Source organism: Megalops cyprinoides, chromosome 18 (genome assembly GCF_013368585.1).
Source record: "Megalops cyprinoides isolate fMegCyp1 chromosome 18, fMegCyp1.pri, whole genome shotgun sequence".
NCBI lineage: Eukaryota > Metazoa > Chordata > Actinopteri > Elopiformes > Megalopidae > Megalops > Megalops cyprinoides.
This window is the reverse complement of record NC_050600.1, coordinates 27,605,461-27,622,557: the sequence shown is the minus strand read 5'-3', so window position 1 is coordinate 27,622,557 and position 17,097 is coordinate 27,605,461. Positions and strand designations below refer to the sequence as shown.

The window sequence follows — 17,097 nt, the reverse complement described above, 5'->3', positions numbered from 1 at the left end:
CACTATATGTGGTGAATTCTTTTATCAGTAATTCTTAGAAAGGGCTGCACTGGATTTACAGTAATTATTATTAAAAGGATATTGCTGGATTGGAATTCATAAACATCCGACTGGATCGCTGGATATTGGTGGATTGGCAGATTTATGCACTGAAGGTAACAGAGATAACTTAGTTTTGATTATTGTTATGAACTGGACATAAATAATGGGCAGACTGACTGATTGATGCACTTGTAGAAACAGTGTTGATTTAATATTTACTGTTACGAGCAGGATGGTTGCTGGGTTGGACTAACCGGTTGACTGAAGGAAACGCAGTGCCGACAGGATGAAGGTGCCACTCTGGATCTCACTTCTTTTGTGCGTCTACAACTGTACGGGAGCCGTCCCTGCTGCCATGGTAACACTGACCAGCCAAACTGCCTCTTCTTCTGCCCCTGTGAGCCCTACAGAGGATGTGAGTGCGGAGCTGGTGGTGAGTGCAGGGAAAGAAAGAGATCTCAGCTTATTCGATTGGCAGACAGGACACTGCTGTTACCTGAGTAAATACCTCATTTTATGGGTGATTAATAATTACAAAGACCTGTACACTGTAAGAGCTCTCTTACAGTGAAATAACTGTGTAATGGTAGGTTTGCATGCTCAGGTCTTTATGACGCATAATGCATGTCATATAGGCCACCCACGGTACATTCAGCCTGCTCTCACTGTCCCTAACCATTCTCTATCTGTCTCTCCTCTTCCCTGATGTAGGATTGGCTGACACAATATGGCTACCTCCCACCTGCTGATCTCTCCACAGGACAGCTACAGGCCTGGACAGCCGTCACTCAGGCTGTTAAAGCCATGCAGAAATTTGCCGGTCTCAAAGACACAGGAGTAGTAGGTAAAACAATGAAGAAACTGGCCTCCCATGAGCCTTTGATAGCATCCAGAATACAAGCCTGTCTAAAAAGCAACATTTGGGTATCTGAGATTAAGTAATGAGCGTGTCAGGACTATTTAATTACTGTGTGCCTATTGGTCTTTCCTGGCCCATAGTGAGCACCCATGAACTGAATTAGGAGGGGGTGTGAGACCAAACTGGAGCTGCAGAGTGGGTCATGTGATGTCACTGCCACTACACTTTAGAATAAGGATTTCATACCAGCAGAGTATACATCATATATTTACTATCATTAGTGAGTAAATCTTTAATTTATAGATTTTTGTTAATGGGAGAGCTCTGCCCTTTTAAACTTGGCTGGAAATAAAAGAATAGATTTGAACTGTTTTGTATGTCATAGTGTAGACAGGCTGTTACTTTCAGATTTCACTCTAAGCATCCCAAAATTCAAGCACTGGGTTATTTTCTATCTGTTACCAACAGAACTGAAAATTAGTTTTTTTGGACCAGAACCCCACAACTAAAAAATAGCAGTGAACACAAATTGTAAACTAATTTGCTGGACAGGGAAAAAAACTGCCCCACTGCCCACTCTGAGATTAAGGGAATGAGTTGTCCCTTGTCCGTTGTGACCTCATTAAGCTCAAGAAGCTTGGATCTGTTCCAGACTATAAACGGTTCATTCTTAAAAGCAGAGTGACAAATTAATGCATTCTAACAGCCTAAAGTAACAGCCTGACTCATTACTTATGAGTACCACCATACCTATTGCAAGTGGTATGTAGGGTACAATGCCATAGCCCAGTCAATGTCCTTAAATTGTTTAAGTCATAAAATAATAATTTCACTCACGTTATTTACTTGTCTCCATGATATTTGCCACTCTGTAATCTACACTACTATAGCGCAGTAAGACATCAAATCCTTAACTAAACGCATGTCACTTACTTGTCTCAATGATATATGGCACTGTGTAATCTACAGTGGACTAGCACTGTCACTGACCAAAACCAGTCTAGTGTGACAAACGTTACCACAGTCATAGCTGCCTCAGTTATAGGTGCCTCGGTCACAGCTGCCACAGTCACAGCTGCCTCAGTTATAGCTGCCTCGGTCACAGCTGCCACAGTAGCAGCTGCCTCAGTTATAGCTGCCTCGGTCACAGCTGCCACAGTCACAGCTGCCTCAGTTATAGCTGCCTCGGTCAGAGCTGCCACAGTCACAGCTGCCTCAGTTATAGCTGCCTCAGTCACAGGTGTCTCAGTAATAGCTCCCTGACTCACAAGTGTCTCAATGATACATCTGGCAGTCATAGATGCCTCAGTAATAGCTGCCTTAGTCAAAGGTGTCTCAGTTATAGCTGCCTCAGCTATGGGAGTTTCAGCAGTCTGCACTACATTCTGTCCCCTTAGTTCTCATACTTCCTATCTTAAGATTCAATGAGGGGTTTTCATTTCATTGGTAATTACTTTACATGTTAGGTTTCATGGTATTCAATTCCAGTTCCTAGATTCAGTTTATTTGAATGTATTACAGTATAATGATTTTTTGTTCATTACATGCCATTACCCTCAATGGAGTATTGTATTGTATATGAATCAAGCCAAGATTATTCTCATAAGTAGACTGCTTGGATTCTCTCAAGTCATCAAGTCCCTCTCCACAGCAGGTTTGATTGACTAAGAGAGACTCCATCCATTTATCATGGTCTCTTCCTTATAATCCTGTCTGTTCAACACAACTGATATGTCTTTATGTGCCAATGGATTTTTTTTATACCCTATGCTATTCTGGTCTAATTTGTGACACTGTAAATGCTCGTCTCCCTCTATTTATTTATTTATTTAGAAATAAGAAAATATGAATTTTTAGTATAATTATGTATTGATTATGAATAAATAATAGATTACATTTATGTATACGTAAATATTTTCTTATTTACCTTGTTGGCACATGACCCCTTTTCTCAGATGAGGACACCCTAAATTTAATGCGCACACCACGCTGTTCACTCCCAGATGAAGATGTGAAGCACACACACTCACTGGATTCCCAAATGCCTCTGCACAGACAGAAGAGGGGCACGTCTACTTGGACTCACAGGAATATCAACTGGAGGTTTCTGTGATTCTATTTGTATAATACTCTCCTGCTCTTCTCAATTTCAATTACTCTTTCACAGTAGTACAATTGTGGATTCTTCTTTGGTGTTGTCAGGCACCTTCATTTGAGCATTCCCATGTTTAACACCTGTGGGTTTGAGCTTTTCCATGTTTAACACCTGTTAGTTTTAGCTGTGCATTTTTAACATCTGTGTATTTTAGCCGTTCCATATTTAACACCTGTGTGTTTCAGTAAGGAGAAGACGCTGTGGTGAACTGCCAATAGATAGTCCTGGTTTCTGCTGTTGCCTCTGTGATTTACTTTGCATTTTACCTTTGTCAGCTAAACCACAAGAAAGTTCATGTATGAACAGTGTTAGCTGTGGAACGTGATAAGCACTTGATTATCACTGATTATTGGCCTCATTCTGTCTTAAATGTATTGGTGGGACTTTTTCTCTGTGCTTATTGGGTATGTAAAGACTATGGAGTCATCTCTGTCTCTCTCATTACTGAATAGTTACTGCTTGTGCCTCTAGGTTGCGGTCATACCCTGTATCCTCAGTACTTTCCCGTGAGATGATTCGTTCCCTGGTGTTCTACGCTCTGAGGGTCTGGGCAGAACCAACCCAGCTAGAGTTCCATGAGGTTCACTTCAACAATATTATTCACTCTAACCTCCTGAGAATCTGTGATGATTTGTTAGCATTAGAACTGTAGTCAGCATTCAGAGACATTAATGGACTGACAGGTTTCTGTTTTTACCTGCCTTCTTTCTTGGTCAGGTGGGAAGTCCAGGGGCAGCAGACCTACAGGTGGACTTCCTACATGGTTCCCATGGCGATGGTTACCCATTTGATGGACTTGGAGGCGCAGTGGGCCATGCCTTCTTCCCGTCTGACCCTAAAAGAGCAGGTGGGGTTCACCTTGATTCAGAGGAAGACTGGGCCTTCCGACAACCAGGTGAGTCTCCAAGAACCACCAAAAGAGTGAAAAAAGGTGTATGACTAAATGTTTCTTACAGTTATACATCTGTCAATCATGCTTTCATCTTCAAATGCTTATTGACGTGTTTCCAGAAAAGTTATACTTGATTTCAGCCTGGAAAAACATGCTATTTTACAACTGCTGCACCTCACCATGGCTGTCTAGTAGGTCACCTTCTAGTATGGTAGTTCACATGGCTAGCAGTGGGTCACTCAGAAGCAGACATGTTTGTTGTGATGTTTTGGAATGAGGAGTCTTAATGTTTTCATTTATGTGGGTATCACTGTCACAATTAAGCAAAACAACAAGTAAGGTTCCTAAAAATGTATTTCTACTATCTTAATGCATACAAAGAGGAGAGAAAAGATGAAGTAACTCATTTTTATAATTATTACTTCCCTGATTGAGTTAAAGTAAACAAGCTGTTTGTGCACAGGTGCTGATGCTGACATTAGCAGATATTCTACAGCACTGATTCTCAATCCTGCTCCTGGAGCCCCAGTGCTCCGCACGTTTTCCATCTTTCCCTGCTCTACCTACGTGACTGAACTCATCAGTGGCACTTTTGATTAGCTGAGCACACCTGATTTAATCAAGAGCATGTTAATCACACTAATTTCAAGCAAGGATAGATAGATGATATGCAGGACAGGGGGTCTCCAGGAGTAGGATTGAGAAACACTGTTCTACAGGTATACTACTGCAGCTTAAGCACACAGAGAGCTGGACTGGAGAAACACAGCTCTGTTTAACATGGAGATGGGGCTGTGTGCATTCTAATGCTGTTGGGAAAACTTTTTATACATTTATTTAAGCAGTAATTTAGCTGATTTCTTCACATGAAACCACAGAGTTCCACTGATAATGATATTTAAAGATGTCAAACTGCACTCCAAAATTAATATGTGGGATTTCTTTATGGCTCTCTTCATTTCATTTAACTGTAATTAATAACATAAATCGATAAAGTGTACACAGAATGATGTAGATGACCAGTAGCCTGCATTTTTCTCTAATGCTCTGTTAACAGCTGCCATGTAGGGATAGAATGAAAGCCTGACCTCTGCTCTCTTGAGTGGATCTGAGGTCTGATGTGTAAATAATAAAATTGTTGGAACTGCAGAAACCTGAATGCACATGGGCCAGGATCACTGAGAACAGAGCGTATGAGAGAGTGACCCTGTCCTACATCAGTCACTGCTGACCTGTCAATGCACCCCATCAACCCCCTCCCCCAAGCCTCAGAGGGCACGGACCTGTTCACGGTGCTGGTGCATGAGTTTGGCCACGCCCTGGGCTTGTCCCACTCCTCCGCCCGGCGCTCTGTGATGAGGCCTTACTACCAGGGCCCAGCGGGAGACCCTCTGCACTTCACCCTGGGCCCCCCCGACAGAGAGCAGATCACCAGACTGTATGGTAAAAACACTCCCCCTCTTTGCTGCCTCCCTCAAACCCTCTGCTGCCTCTCTGCCTTGCTGGCGTGCTGTACACTCTCACCTCTCTACTGCCTCTCTGCCTCACCACTGTGCTGCACTCTCTCAACCCCTCTGGCTGCCTCTCCACCTCACTAGCATGCTGTAATCTCTCAATCCCTCTGCTACCTCTCTGCCTCACCAGGTTGCTGTACTCTCTCAACCCCATCTACTGCTTCTCTGCCTCTCTGCTTCTCTGAATCACCTGTGTGCTGTACTCTCTGATGATAAATAGGTCCTGTGGGGAAATTTTTTATTACAGAAGAGGTGGCCAAGCAAAGCAGGGGCCAAAATTTACAAGTGACTTTGCCAAATGGTCAGTGTAAAAATTTCAGATTATGTTATTATTCATCCACATATTCATTTGCATGTCATTTAATTTTATGCTGTATTTGAGGCAGAGGTGATGGACTGGAAGGTTTACCTGAGATACACTGTAGCTGTCAGGATAACTCCTCTCCTTGCTTAAGAGCTCCCTCATTTTTGTCTGCACTGTTATTTCATGTTTTTCACAAGACTAACATTTATAGTCATAGCAGTAATCCATTTCTTAATGGATTTGTTTTTTTCCTTTCACAGTGTTTCAGGGGCCATACACACAGGCGCCTCGATCAGCTACCCCTGCACCACAGCGTAGACACAGTTGAATGAGATTGCACTGAGTATGCCATCTCTGGGGGAACAGGTCTTAGAGATATAACAACCTAACAAGCTACAGTAAAAGACAGAGGAGTATTCTGGGGCATCATTCCCCCTGTACTCTGTGTTTCCCCTGCTGTTTCGCACAGGAAATAGGGGCCGATTGATTGGATGATTTTGGCTGTGTTTCTGATTGTGCTTGTGCTTGTGTCTGATGTTGTTGTGCAGGTAAGAGGGATCACCTCCTGACCACAGATCTCCCTGGTCTGGCTCTGCAGCCTCGTCTCAGACACAGAGGACACAGCACTGGAGAAACACAAAGGTGACACACAGATGCAAATGCACTTAATATATCAATCTATAGTCTGTCATATATTAACAACTCCTCTCTTTCACACGCAGCAATACTGTTGATCGCTGTTCCACCACCTTTGATGCAGTAGCCAAGATTAGAGGGGAGACTTTTTTCTTTAAAGGTAATGAATGAGTGGAATTTGACTGTTTTTAAGGCAAGTATGCTATCTGTAACATGGCAAGTTATTTGGGGAAAAGATATACTGTATCTTATAGGATGCAGAACATTCTGTTGCCCTCTGTTGGTGATCTCTAATATTGCAGAATTTAGCTTTATCAGAGTGCAGTACATGTAGCTTCAAGTTCATAACCTCAGCATGCTCCTCAGCACAAGCAACAGGAACACAAGCTACACACACACATACATATTTACATATATATGCATATATATAAGAATGCAGTCTTATTATTATGAGATAGCTTCTGTGGGAAGCAACACACTGAGTGTTAAAATGCTCACATTGGTAGGATGTCACCGACACAGGGAGGCTGTGCAGAGCATAATAAGAATCTGATAATAAGAAAACCCTGGTCTCAAACTTACACCTTGCTGGTCCACCTCAGGATTTGCTTGTCTCATTGCCACGCCACAAGCAAAAGCTTTTCTGTAGTTTGTAAATATAGTATGGATCATACATATGATGATAGTTATAATTATAAACATAAGAGTGATCAGTTGTTTCCCTATATCTCCCTTCCCTCCTCTCTCCCTTCTCTAAGGGCCCTACATGTGGCGTGTCAGCAGCGGGGCGTTGGTTTCAGGCAAGGCTGCCTCAACGCGGAGGCTGTGGAGCGGCCTGCCTCCTAACTTCACCCCTCTCCGTGCCGTGCTGGAGAGACACTCAGACCATGGGATAGTCTTCATCACAGGTTTGTCTCTCTCTCTCTCTCTCTCTCTCTCTCCAATACAGATGAATACAGGTAAACAGTGCACTCATATGGCCTGACGTGTGCACATAACGAACAGACACAACAGTCAAACAAGGCTAACTAGAAATACACTATATGGACAAAAGTATTTGGACGCCTGACCAGTACATCAACAGGGACTGTAATGACATTGTATTCAAATACATATACTTTAAAATGGAGTTGGTCCCCCTTTTGCAGCTATAACAGCTTCCACTCTTCTTGGAAGGCTTTCCACAAGATTTTGGAGTGTTTCTGTGGGAATTTGTGCCCATTCATTCTGTAGAGCATTTATGAGGTCGGGCACTGATGTTGGACGAGAAGGCCTGGCTCGCAATCTCCGTTCCATTTCATCCCAAAGGTGCTCGATGGGGTTGAGGTCAGGGCTCTGTGCGGGCCAGTCAAGTTCTTCCACACCGAACTCATCAAACCATGTCTTTGCTTCGTGCACTGGGGCACAGTCATGTTGGGATGGCACCCTCTGTGACATTATAGGTTGGTGGGGCATACCCCATACCTATACAGCACTGACGGTTTGGCCCTTTACCCCATACCTATACAGAACTGAGATTTAGGCCCTTTACCCCATACCTACAGTATACAGAACTGAGAGTTAGGCCCTTTACCTCATACCTATACAGAACTGAAAATTAGGCTCTTTACCCCATATCTATAGAGCACTAGGAGTTAGGCCCTTTACCCCATACCTATACAACTCTGAGAATTGGGCCCTTTACCTCGCATCGAGATTTGCTGTTCCCAGCTAGAATCAACCTACTGTCTCTGTCTCTAAGACAACTTAGCTAGTTGCCTTACCGAAAAGGTTTCATAAAGACTTCAGAAAACATTGCTTTGGAAAGCTTTGGAATTGTGCATATTGACTTTGTGTGAGGTAATGTGACCCCATGATTTCATTTTGATATTAATACATTTAATGGCAGGCCTATCTTCGCAACTTCAATAGTGTTTCTATCTATACTACTTGTGTTGATAATAAACACCTCTGTTCCTCCCCCAAGACCAAAAAGATTGGTAATTTATACATTCTCCCTTTCATGTCTCTCTATGCAATGGTCTTTAACAAAGCAGACAGATACTGATCTGAGGACCTGTACATTTTATGTCTCTCTGTGCATTACTCATTGTCAGTGCAGTCAGATACTGATCAGATATCTGAGGATCTGTACATGTTATGTCTCCTGTTTCAGGCTCCCAGTACTGGCTGTTCAAGGACCTCTCTCTCCAGCAAGGGTACCCTCGTCCCCTGTCTGATCTGGTGGCAGGGGGAGAGAGGGCAGAGCAGGGTCTGGTGTGGGACACAGACAAGGGGGCAGTTTGGGGGGAAAGAGAGACAGTGAGGGTGGCAGGAGCTGGAACCAGTGAGGCCTGGAGGGAGCTCCTCAGTGCAGGAGTTAATGGGATTACCACAGAGAGAGACGGTGAGAAAAATGGAGGGAGGGTGTGTGAATGTGAGGGAGTGTGTGAGCATGTCTGAGCCAGTTTGTGTGAATGTGAGGGAGTGAGTATGAATGTGAGGGAGTGTGTATGAAGGTAATGGAGTGTGTCTGCATGTCTGAGCTAGTATGTATGTGTCTGAGCGACTGTGTGTGAATGTGAAGGAGTGTATGTGTGCATGGCTGAGTTAGAATGTGTAAATATGAGGAAGAGTGTGTGAATGTGAGAGAGTGTGTGTGTGTTTGAGTGAGCGTGTGTGAATGTGAGGGAGTGTGTAGGCCTGTCTGAGTGAGCGTGTGTGAATGTGAAGGAGTGTGTGTGTATATGCATGTCTGAGAATGTTAGTATGTATATGTGAGTATGTGAGAAAGTGTATGCATATGTCTGTTAGTGTGCAACTATTTGTGGGAGGCAGTAGTCCCTGTTCCTACCTGAGCTGTCTGTTCTGTATGCTATTGCATTTGTTCTTATCTATTAAAAGAATTCACAGGTATAGCTTGGTTAACCCTGAAAGAGTGAGGGAATAGTGGCAGGTTCGTAGTATCAAGTATCTAGCTAGCGCTGGACGACATGTATTTTCCCTGTACTTCAAGCAGAAGCCACAGTCTGTTGCCAAATACACTTCACAGAACTGAAGAAGCAGGTTAGCTGCATTTGACGCGCAGTATCATGCATCAGTTAACAGAACATTCCCAAAACCACTGCTTTCTGGTGTGTTTTTTGTCATGGAGACAGTTGCCACCGCAGATTCTTGATGTGTGAAAGATGAAAGAAAGGTAAGGTTATGGTATTGTTAGCGTGATTGTGAATCACGCTAACAATCCGATAGTTTTATTCTTCCTCTTTTTCTTCTGACCCCGATCGGGTTGCTTGTATACAGCTAAGCCGTACCCACACTCGTTCTCCGGTTTTTGTTGTTTTTTCATCCCTTTTTTCCCATAGACTCCCATTCATTTTCAAAATCACCCCCCTCACACTTCATGGCCTTCTCACTCGGTCACTTTTCACCCCACAGCCACCAGACCTCACATGTTGCCTCAGAGCAAATCACCCGACACTCATCCAAGACTGACTTGACCTGCACTCTTCTTTTTGTCATTTTCTCATCAGTTTTTTTACTCATTTATTCATCCCTCCATCCTGCCATTGACTTAAATTCATTTTTCAAAGCCCTATCACACGGTCACACTTAGGCCTTCAGCAAACGTACCTCATATGCTGGCTCAGGTCATGCCACCCAACACTCATTGAAACCCATACTAACCCACACTTGTCTTTTTGTCATACACTCATCCCTCCATCCTCCCATTCACCTCAAGTTCATTTTTAAGGTCTTACCACTCGGTCACCTTTCGGCCTACGGTCACAGTACCTTACATGCAGGCTCAGGTCATCCTACCCAACACTCACTGAAACCCATACTGGCCCACACTCGTCTTTTACTCGTTTATTCATTCTTACATCCTCCCATTCACTTCCGTTCATTTTTCAAAGTCTTACCACTCGGTCACCATTTGACGAATAGCCACGGGACCTAATATGCTGCTTTGGGTCATGTGACCCAACACTCACCAAAGGTGGGTGTGTCCCAAGTAACCATATTGTTTACCCTAGCAACCACTCAGCAAAAACCTAGCAACCACCTATCAAACACTTAGCAACACTTTGGCAAGCGCCTAGCAACACCCTAGCAGTGCCCCAGAGACCATATTGTTTACCCTCGCAACCACTTAGCAACACCCTAGCATCCACCTAGCAACCACTTAGCAACACCCTGGCAACCACCCAACAATCCCCTAGTAACCACCTAGCAACAGCCTAGCAACCACCTAGTAACGCCCTGGCAACCACCTAGAAACAGCCTAGCAATACCGTAGCAACCACTTAGCCACATCCTAGCGATCGTCTCATATATGTTAGCATGTTTTCTCAGCCAGGTCGCAATCACACTCTGCATTTTCTTCAGCAAATGCACTTTTCTAGTTTCACATGTACCTGTTTGTAATTTAGCCTACATTAATCTCATTAATTCATTCTGATCAACGATACAACCAAAAGTCAGAAAACGTCATCATATATGATTCTTTTACATGTAAAATTAGCAAGCGCATTTGTTTCTGATTTAGATTAGATTAGATTAGATCAGATTCAACTTTATTGTCATTGTACAGGTACAAAGCCAATGAAATTTATGAAAGTTAGCATCTAACCAGAATTGCAAAAAAATAGTATTATTTACATAACGTGCGGTTAAGAGTAATTACTCCAGTATAAGTGATGCTATATTTTACAGTATGTACAGTGTTAACAGATTATTAAATATGTATAATATATTAATGTGTTATACATAGGGGGGTGAAGTGGACAGAGTTGGAAAGGGGAGTGTATATATAAGGGTTGAATGTACAGTATAGACAAGATATGTACAGATGATTGTATGTACAGCAGTGCAAATATAAAAGTAAAAGTACAGAGACAGTACAGTAATGAGTGCAATAATGCTTAGCGCTGTGGTGCAGAGTTCAGCAGGGTCACAGCCTCAGGGAAGAAGCTCTTCCTGAGCCTGCTGGTGCGGGAGCGGAGGCTCCTGTAACGTCTGCCTGATGGGAGGAGAGTAAAAAGTCCCTGGTTAGGGTGGGATGCATCCTTAATAATGCTTTTTCGCCCTGCCCAGGCAGCATTTGTGATAAATGTTCTCAATGGTGAGCAATTGGGTGCCGGTGATCCAGTTTTCACCACCCGGTGGAGTGCTTTGCGGTCTGACGCGGAGCAATTGCCATACCACACTGAGATGCTGTCAATGGTACAGCGGTAAAAGTCCACCAGTATCCTAGGACACAGGTGAGCTTTTCTAAGGCTCAGCAGAAAGTAAAGGTGCTGCTGCGCCTTTTTGATCAGAATGGAGGAGTTCAGGGACCAGGTCAGCTCTTCCGAGATGTGGACGCCAAGGAATTTGAAGCTTGATACACGCACCACTGCAACTCCGTTGATGTAGATGAGGGCGTGTGTGTGGCTCCTAGCTCGCCTGAAGTCCACAATGATCTCCTTGGTCTTCTGGGTGTTAAAGGCCAGGTTGTTGTCGGCACACCATGCAGCCAGGTGCTGGACCTCGTCCCTGTAGGCTGTCTCGTCATTCCCTCTGATCAGGCCTACCACTGTGGTGTCGTTTGCAAACTTGATTATGGTGTTACAACTATGTACAGGAGTGCAGTCGTGGGTGAAGAGGGAGTACAGAAGAGGGCTCAGCACACAGCCTTGCGGCATGCCAGTGTTCAGGGTGAGAGTGGAGGAGGAGAGGTTGTCTAATTTAACAGATTGGAGTCTGTTAGTCAGAAAGTCCAGAGTCCAGTTGCAGAGGGATGTGCTAATACCAAGCTGGCTAAGCTTGGAGATCAGCTCGGAGGGGTTGAATGCTGAGCTGAAGTCAATGAACAGTATTCTGACGTAAGAGTTGGGACTGTTCAGGTGGGTCAGGGCAGAGTGGAGTGCTGTGGAGATGGCGTCCTCTATTGACCTGTTGGTGCGGTAAGCAAACTGATAGGGGTCCAGGGTAGTGGGCAGACAGGATTTCAGTTGTGATAAGACCAGTCTCTCAAAGCACTTTGCAATGATGGGGGTGAGTGCAAACGGTTGGAAGTAATTCAGGGCCATAGCAGTGGAGTGCTTCGGCACAATGGTGGTGGTCTTGAAGCTTGTGGGGACAAGTTGCTGGGCCAGAGACAGTTTAAAAATGTCCGTGAAGACCCCGCCAGCTGCCCTGCACAGACTCTGAGCACGCAGCCAGGTATTCCATCCGGGCCAGCTGCCTTCCGTGCATTCACCCTGCTCAGGGTGGCGCAAACATCAGAGATGGAAAGTGAGAGAGGCAGTTCACCAGGTGGGAGATCCGCTTTGTGGGTGACCTCCTTGTTTCCCTGGTGAAAGTGAGCGTAGAAGTGGTTGAGCTTGTCAGGGAGGGAGGCAGAGCTGGATGCAGGGTGCTTGTCCTTTTCCCAAATAAAAAATCCAGACATTTTCCAGACTTTTTCAAAACTGATCATTATTTTTTTAAGACCTCGACTTTATGCAGTTTTGTGCTTGCATCAAAAAGTGCATCAATTTTACACGAACATGTTTCACCAAGAGCACAGTCAGAACAATAAACGTATGAATAAATGAATGAATGGATGGATGGATGGATGAATGACCACAATATGGTTGCACTGCTAAATCAGATTTAGCTATTTTCACTCAATTGCAGAAACTAAACACACCTAAACTAATGAATTCTATTGTAATACAATAGTGCTGGAATAAAGCATCATGTTTGGTATGATTTCACTTTTGTTGAAACAATCTGGGTCAGAGAGCGATTATTATGGTGGCTAGTCTGTGCCACAGACTGTGGTACAGTTAAATTGTGTTGAATTCAAAATAAAAATATTTCTTATCAAGCCAGTCCTCACAAATTGAAATTGGGTGGCAAAAAGAGAGGCTTGTGTCACTCAGCAAGATTGCTGTATGTGTGAGGTTAACAGTATTGCTAATGAACCAGGAACTGAAATGTGTGTTACCATAAAGGTAACTGCAGCTAACATCCCAGTCAGTCAGCATGTTCAGCTAGTCAGACATAATGTTACACCAGAGAGTGTAGGAGGGAGATGGCTCACCAATGCTGCCTCTCCCATGCTGACAATGTCGATGTTTTTTGCACAAAATTTACAATATGCTTTTGTGTTGGACTTAGGGTCCGGTGCAATCCAATTTTTAAACTTCGGGTGTTGGAGCCATACAGTAAGTTCGAAAACACGCAACGACCCATTTCTGCCGGCAGCAGTGGGCTAGCTACGTGTGTCAACTTAGTAACAGCAGGCTGCGGTCCAGACCAACATTGCGAGTTTCACTGTTAAAGGAAAAGCTTGCTCAGTGTGAAACACTAACTGCAGGCAAGATAGTTCTCACGGCATAAGAACAGATGGATTAAAGTTTACTAATTCATATAGCTACGTGGAAGCTAACATTACCATGTACAGACGTGTCTATGTACAAACTGCTCTAATTACACATCATCCTCATGGGCGTGCAGCCATGGCCTTATTGCATATTTACATGACATGACACTGATAAAGTTAATCTGATTCAAGTTAATTTTTTTTCTGCTATTGTTAATTTGCTAAACAGACCGAGTCCTAGCAGTTGATAATCTAACGCAGTTTGCTGTAACGTTAGCCATATGCTGTAGTTGACGTTACAACTACGATCTTCACGGTACATTATACAGGTTGTAGTCATTGCATCAGATTGTCATGAGAAACAACAACAAAAAACATTATAAAACAAATTTTACCTGGACGTCCTCTCACGGAGTGCGTTGTCTGCTTCACACATGTGAGATGTTTACTTCCTAGTTTCGGACGCCCGTTCAACGAATAACGCGACTGGCCTACTCAAGTTGACAAGGTAACACGAACTTTGATTGGATATCACTCCAGCACATTTATGTGACCAGATTAGATCAACTTTTTATTTGCTTTTCTTCATATATTACGTATTTAAAATGTTTTTGTGCATTTGTGCAGACTGTCAAATTCTTCTATGAGCTAACCTTTTTTCCAGACTTTTTCAAGACTTTCACAGAAAATTCCAGACTTTTCAAGGTCTGGAAAACAGCAATTCAAAATTCCATATTTTTTAAGACTTTCAAGACCTGCGTAAGCACCCTGTGGATGGGGGCACAGCACTGGGTGGTTTGAAGTCCATGATTATCTGTATGCCTTGCCACAAGTGCCGGGGGTCCGAGGAGTTGAATTGTTCTTCAATCCTCTGTTTGTATGTGTGTTTAGCTTGGGAGATTCCCCTCCTCAGGCTGGCCCTGGTTGAGATGTAAGCATCCCGGTCTCCAGACCTGAAGGCTGGCTTTGAGCAGGACGTGAACTTCACTATTCATCCAGGGTGTCTGATTGGGGGAAGCTTTTATTTGTTTTTGTGTCGTCACTCTGTCCACACACCTGTTGATGTGATCCAGGGCAGAGTTGGTGTATGAGTCAATGTTAATCTGAGAGTCTGTGGTGGCATGGGCAGCAAACACACTCCAGCCTGTGTGCTGGCATTGGTGCTGAAGAGCAGAGTCAGCACCCTCCAGCCAGATCTTGATGGTCCTCATTGTGGATTTCACACTTTTAATGACCGGGCTATACTTGCGAAACAGGAACAATGAAAGATGACCAGACTGTCCCAGGTGGGGGAGGCCAGTGGCTTTGTAGGCATCAGCCACATTTGTATAGATGTGATCCAAAGTTTTATGTCCCCTTGAGGTGCATGAGACATTTTGGTAAAATCCTGGAAGCACAGTACGTAGGTTGCAGTGATTGAATTCCCCATCTACAAGAAATTTTAGAAATATCTTTTGCTGTGTCACTGATATTTTCTCTTGCAACGTATGGTCCCCTTAAAATAAATTCCCGTTCACTTTTCCTTAAATAGTGGCTATTTTGTTTTAGGCTGATTGAGTCAGTATGCACATTGATTTTAAACAGGCTGCAACTGACATATTTTTCATGCTGGCCAATTACCATAGCACAGATGGGCTTATATCAAAGTCTTTATTATATCAATATGTTGTGTTAATCGTGTGGTCTGTGAATGGAACAAATCCATTTTGCCTTAAGTCTGTTATCGGTACAGTGCGGTGAATACAATGCATGTCCCCATAGCCCTTCTCACCGAGTGTTGCCCGCTAATGGCAGGCACCTGATTTTTATGTCAGTATTTCTTGTAAGAGGAGTGTACTTGTAGCAATAGTGTAGCAATATAATTTCAATGGGAACAAACATATATAAAAATGTATATATAAATACATACAACAGCAGAATCGCACAGTAAAACAGTCAGGTTACAACATAGATCTGAATTCCTCTGAACTAGCTTTGCTATTACCCACTGAGCTTGCTGAATAGTCTATAAAGTTGAAAATAAAATGCATGTTCATGCTGTATTTTCAGTTAGCCAGCTTTCTAGATGAATGCCTCACTGGATGCATATAGTCAAATGGCTAGATATCTTACTAATAAGGTTGAAGATCAATTTACTTTGCTCTGTAGTTTATAATGGTGATGCATTAGTTTTGCTAGCTGTGTCTGTGTCATGATAGTGAAATACTTATCAATTACAGACCCCATGAGCTATTTTGATAAAAAGCTAGCTCAGTAGCTGGATAGTTGGATTGTTAACTTGCTAGCTAACTTTAATTTAAGCCTACTAACTCGCTTGCTAAATTAATTGCTGGCTATAATTCTGAGTATTCTCTGATCTTGTGAATCACATGGGAAGTGGATTAGCCTTACAAGCTAGCTTCCTCTTTGAAAATTGTAAAAAAAAAAAAAAAAAAGGTGGCCTCTGATAACCTAGCAGAGCTGTGTCACTTTCACTGACTCTCCCATGTTTGACATATAAAGCCTGAACAATCACATTCTCTTAAAAGGACCTGGTTACAAAAACAACTGTAGTCATTCCGCCAACTTGTTAAGGAATAGCGCTTGCTCAGGTTATGTGAGGTAAAGCTGTATGACATGTGTAACTTAGCTCCTTCATAGTATCAGTAACTTTAATGGCAGACCTGTTTTGCAACAGAATAACTGCATTTACCTCTGTTGATTTTTTGTCTGTGTAGCCCTGGTGTTTTGTGCTCAGCAGCATTTTTTGTGGAGATGATTTTATCTATAAATAATTATATGTCTGCACGTAATACTGACGGTGTCCTCTGCCTATTTGTCAGGGTCTGTCTACATCTTCAGAGGTCTTTCCTACTGGAAGTTTCCCGCTCCAGGCTCTGAACCAGAAGAAGGGTATCCTCGATCCCTGGCCACTGACTGGCTGGACTGCCCTCACCCTTCTCCATCTCTCCCTGGTGGACTTTCTTTGTCCCCTCCCACTGATAAGCATGAATTTTTTGAAAAGGAGAGAGAGGGGGAGAGACAGGCAGAGGAGGACATGAGTAGAGGCAGAAAAAGAGAAACTGACAGAGGCGCAGACAGGAGAGACAGGCTGCAGTACTGGTCCTGTCCTTGCCTGAGCCAGGCACCAAGGGACAATGTAATTCAGTATGCGAGTCTCTGTCTCTTCTTGCTTCTGCTTCCTCTAGCTGTGTGAGTGCTTTAAAGAGACTGAGTAAAGCTTCCACACACAAACAGAAAGACAGGAGAGAAAAACAGGGGAGGTGGAATTTCGAAGAAGAGAGAGAGAGGTCATCCAGAGTGACTAAAGCACTTTTCACATCCAAAGAGCTGTATCTTTCCTCATGCTTGAAAGCAGAATG

General features: G+C 43.4%; 1 protein-coding gene across 1 annotated transcript; it reads left to right on the top strand.

Moving 5' to 3' along the window:
- Positions 1–286: 286 nt before the first annotated feature.
- On the top strand, positions 287–16,931 carry mmp17b (matrix metallopeptidase 17b). The gene is made up of 11 exons (XM_036550993.1): positions 287–475; positions 754–886; positions 2,857–3,004; positions 3,528–3,636; positions 3,774–3,951; positions 5,215–5,386; positions 6,489–6,562; positions 7,161–7,310; positions 8,558–8,788; positions 16,558–16,689; positions 16,924–16,931. Exons 1-11 carry the CDS (start codon positions 329–331, stop codon positions 16,929–16,931), a joined length of 1,482 nt encoding a protein of 493 aa, XP_036406886.1. The 5' UTR covers positions 287–328.
- The last annotated feature ends 166 nt before the right edge of the window (positions 16,932–17,097 follow it).

Coding starts and splice junctions, on each gene's coding strand:
- mmp17b (XM_036550993.1), top strand. CDS start 329: ATGAAGGTGCCACTCTGGATCTCACTTCTTTTGTGCGTCTACAACTGT. Junction 887..2,856: donor CAAAGACACAGGAGTAGTAG/GTAAAACAATGA, acceptor CCCTTTTCTCAG/ATGAGGACACCCTAAATTTA. Junction 3,637..3,773: donor CCCAGCTAGAGTTCCATGAG/GTTCACTTCAAC, acceptor TTTCTTGGTCAG/GTGGGAAGTCCAGGGGCAGC.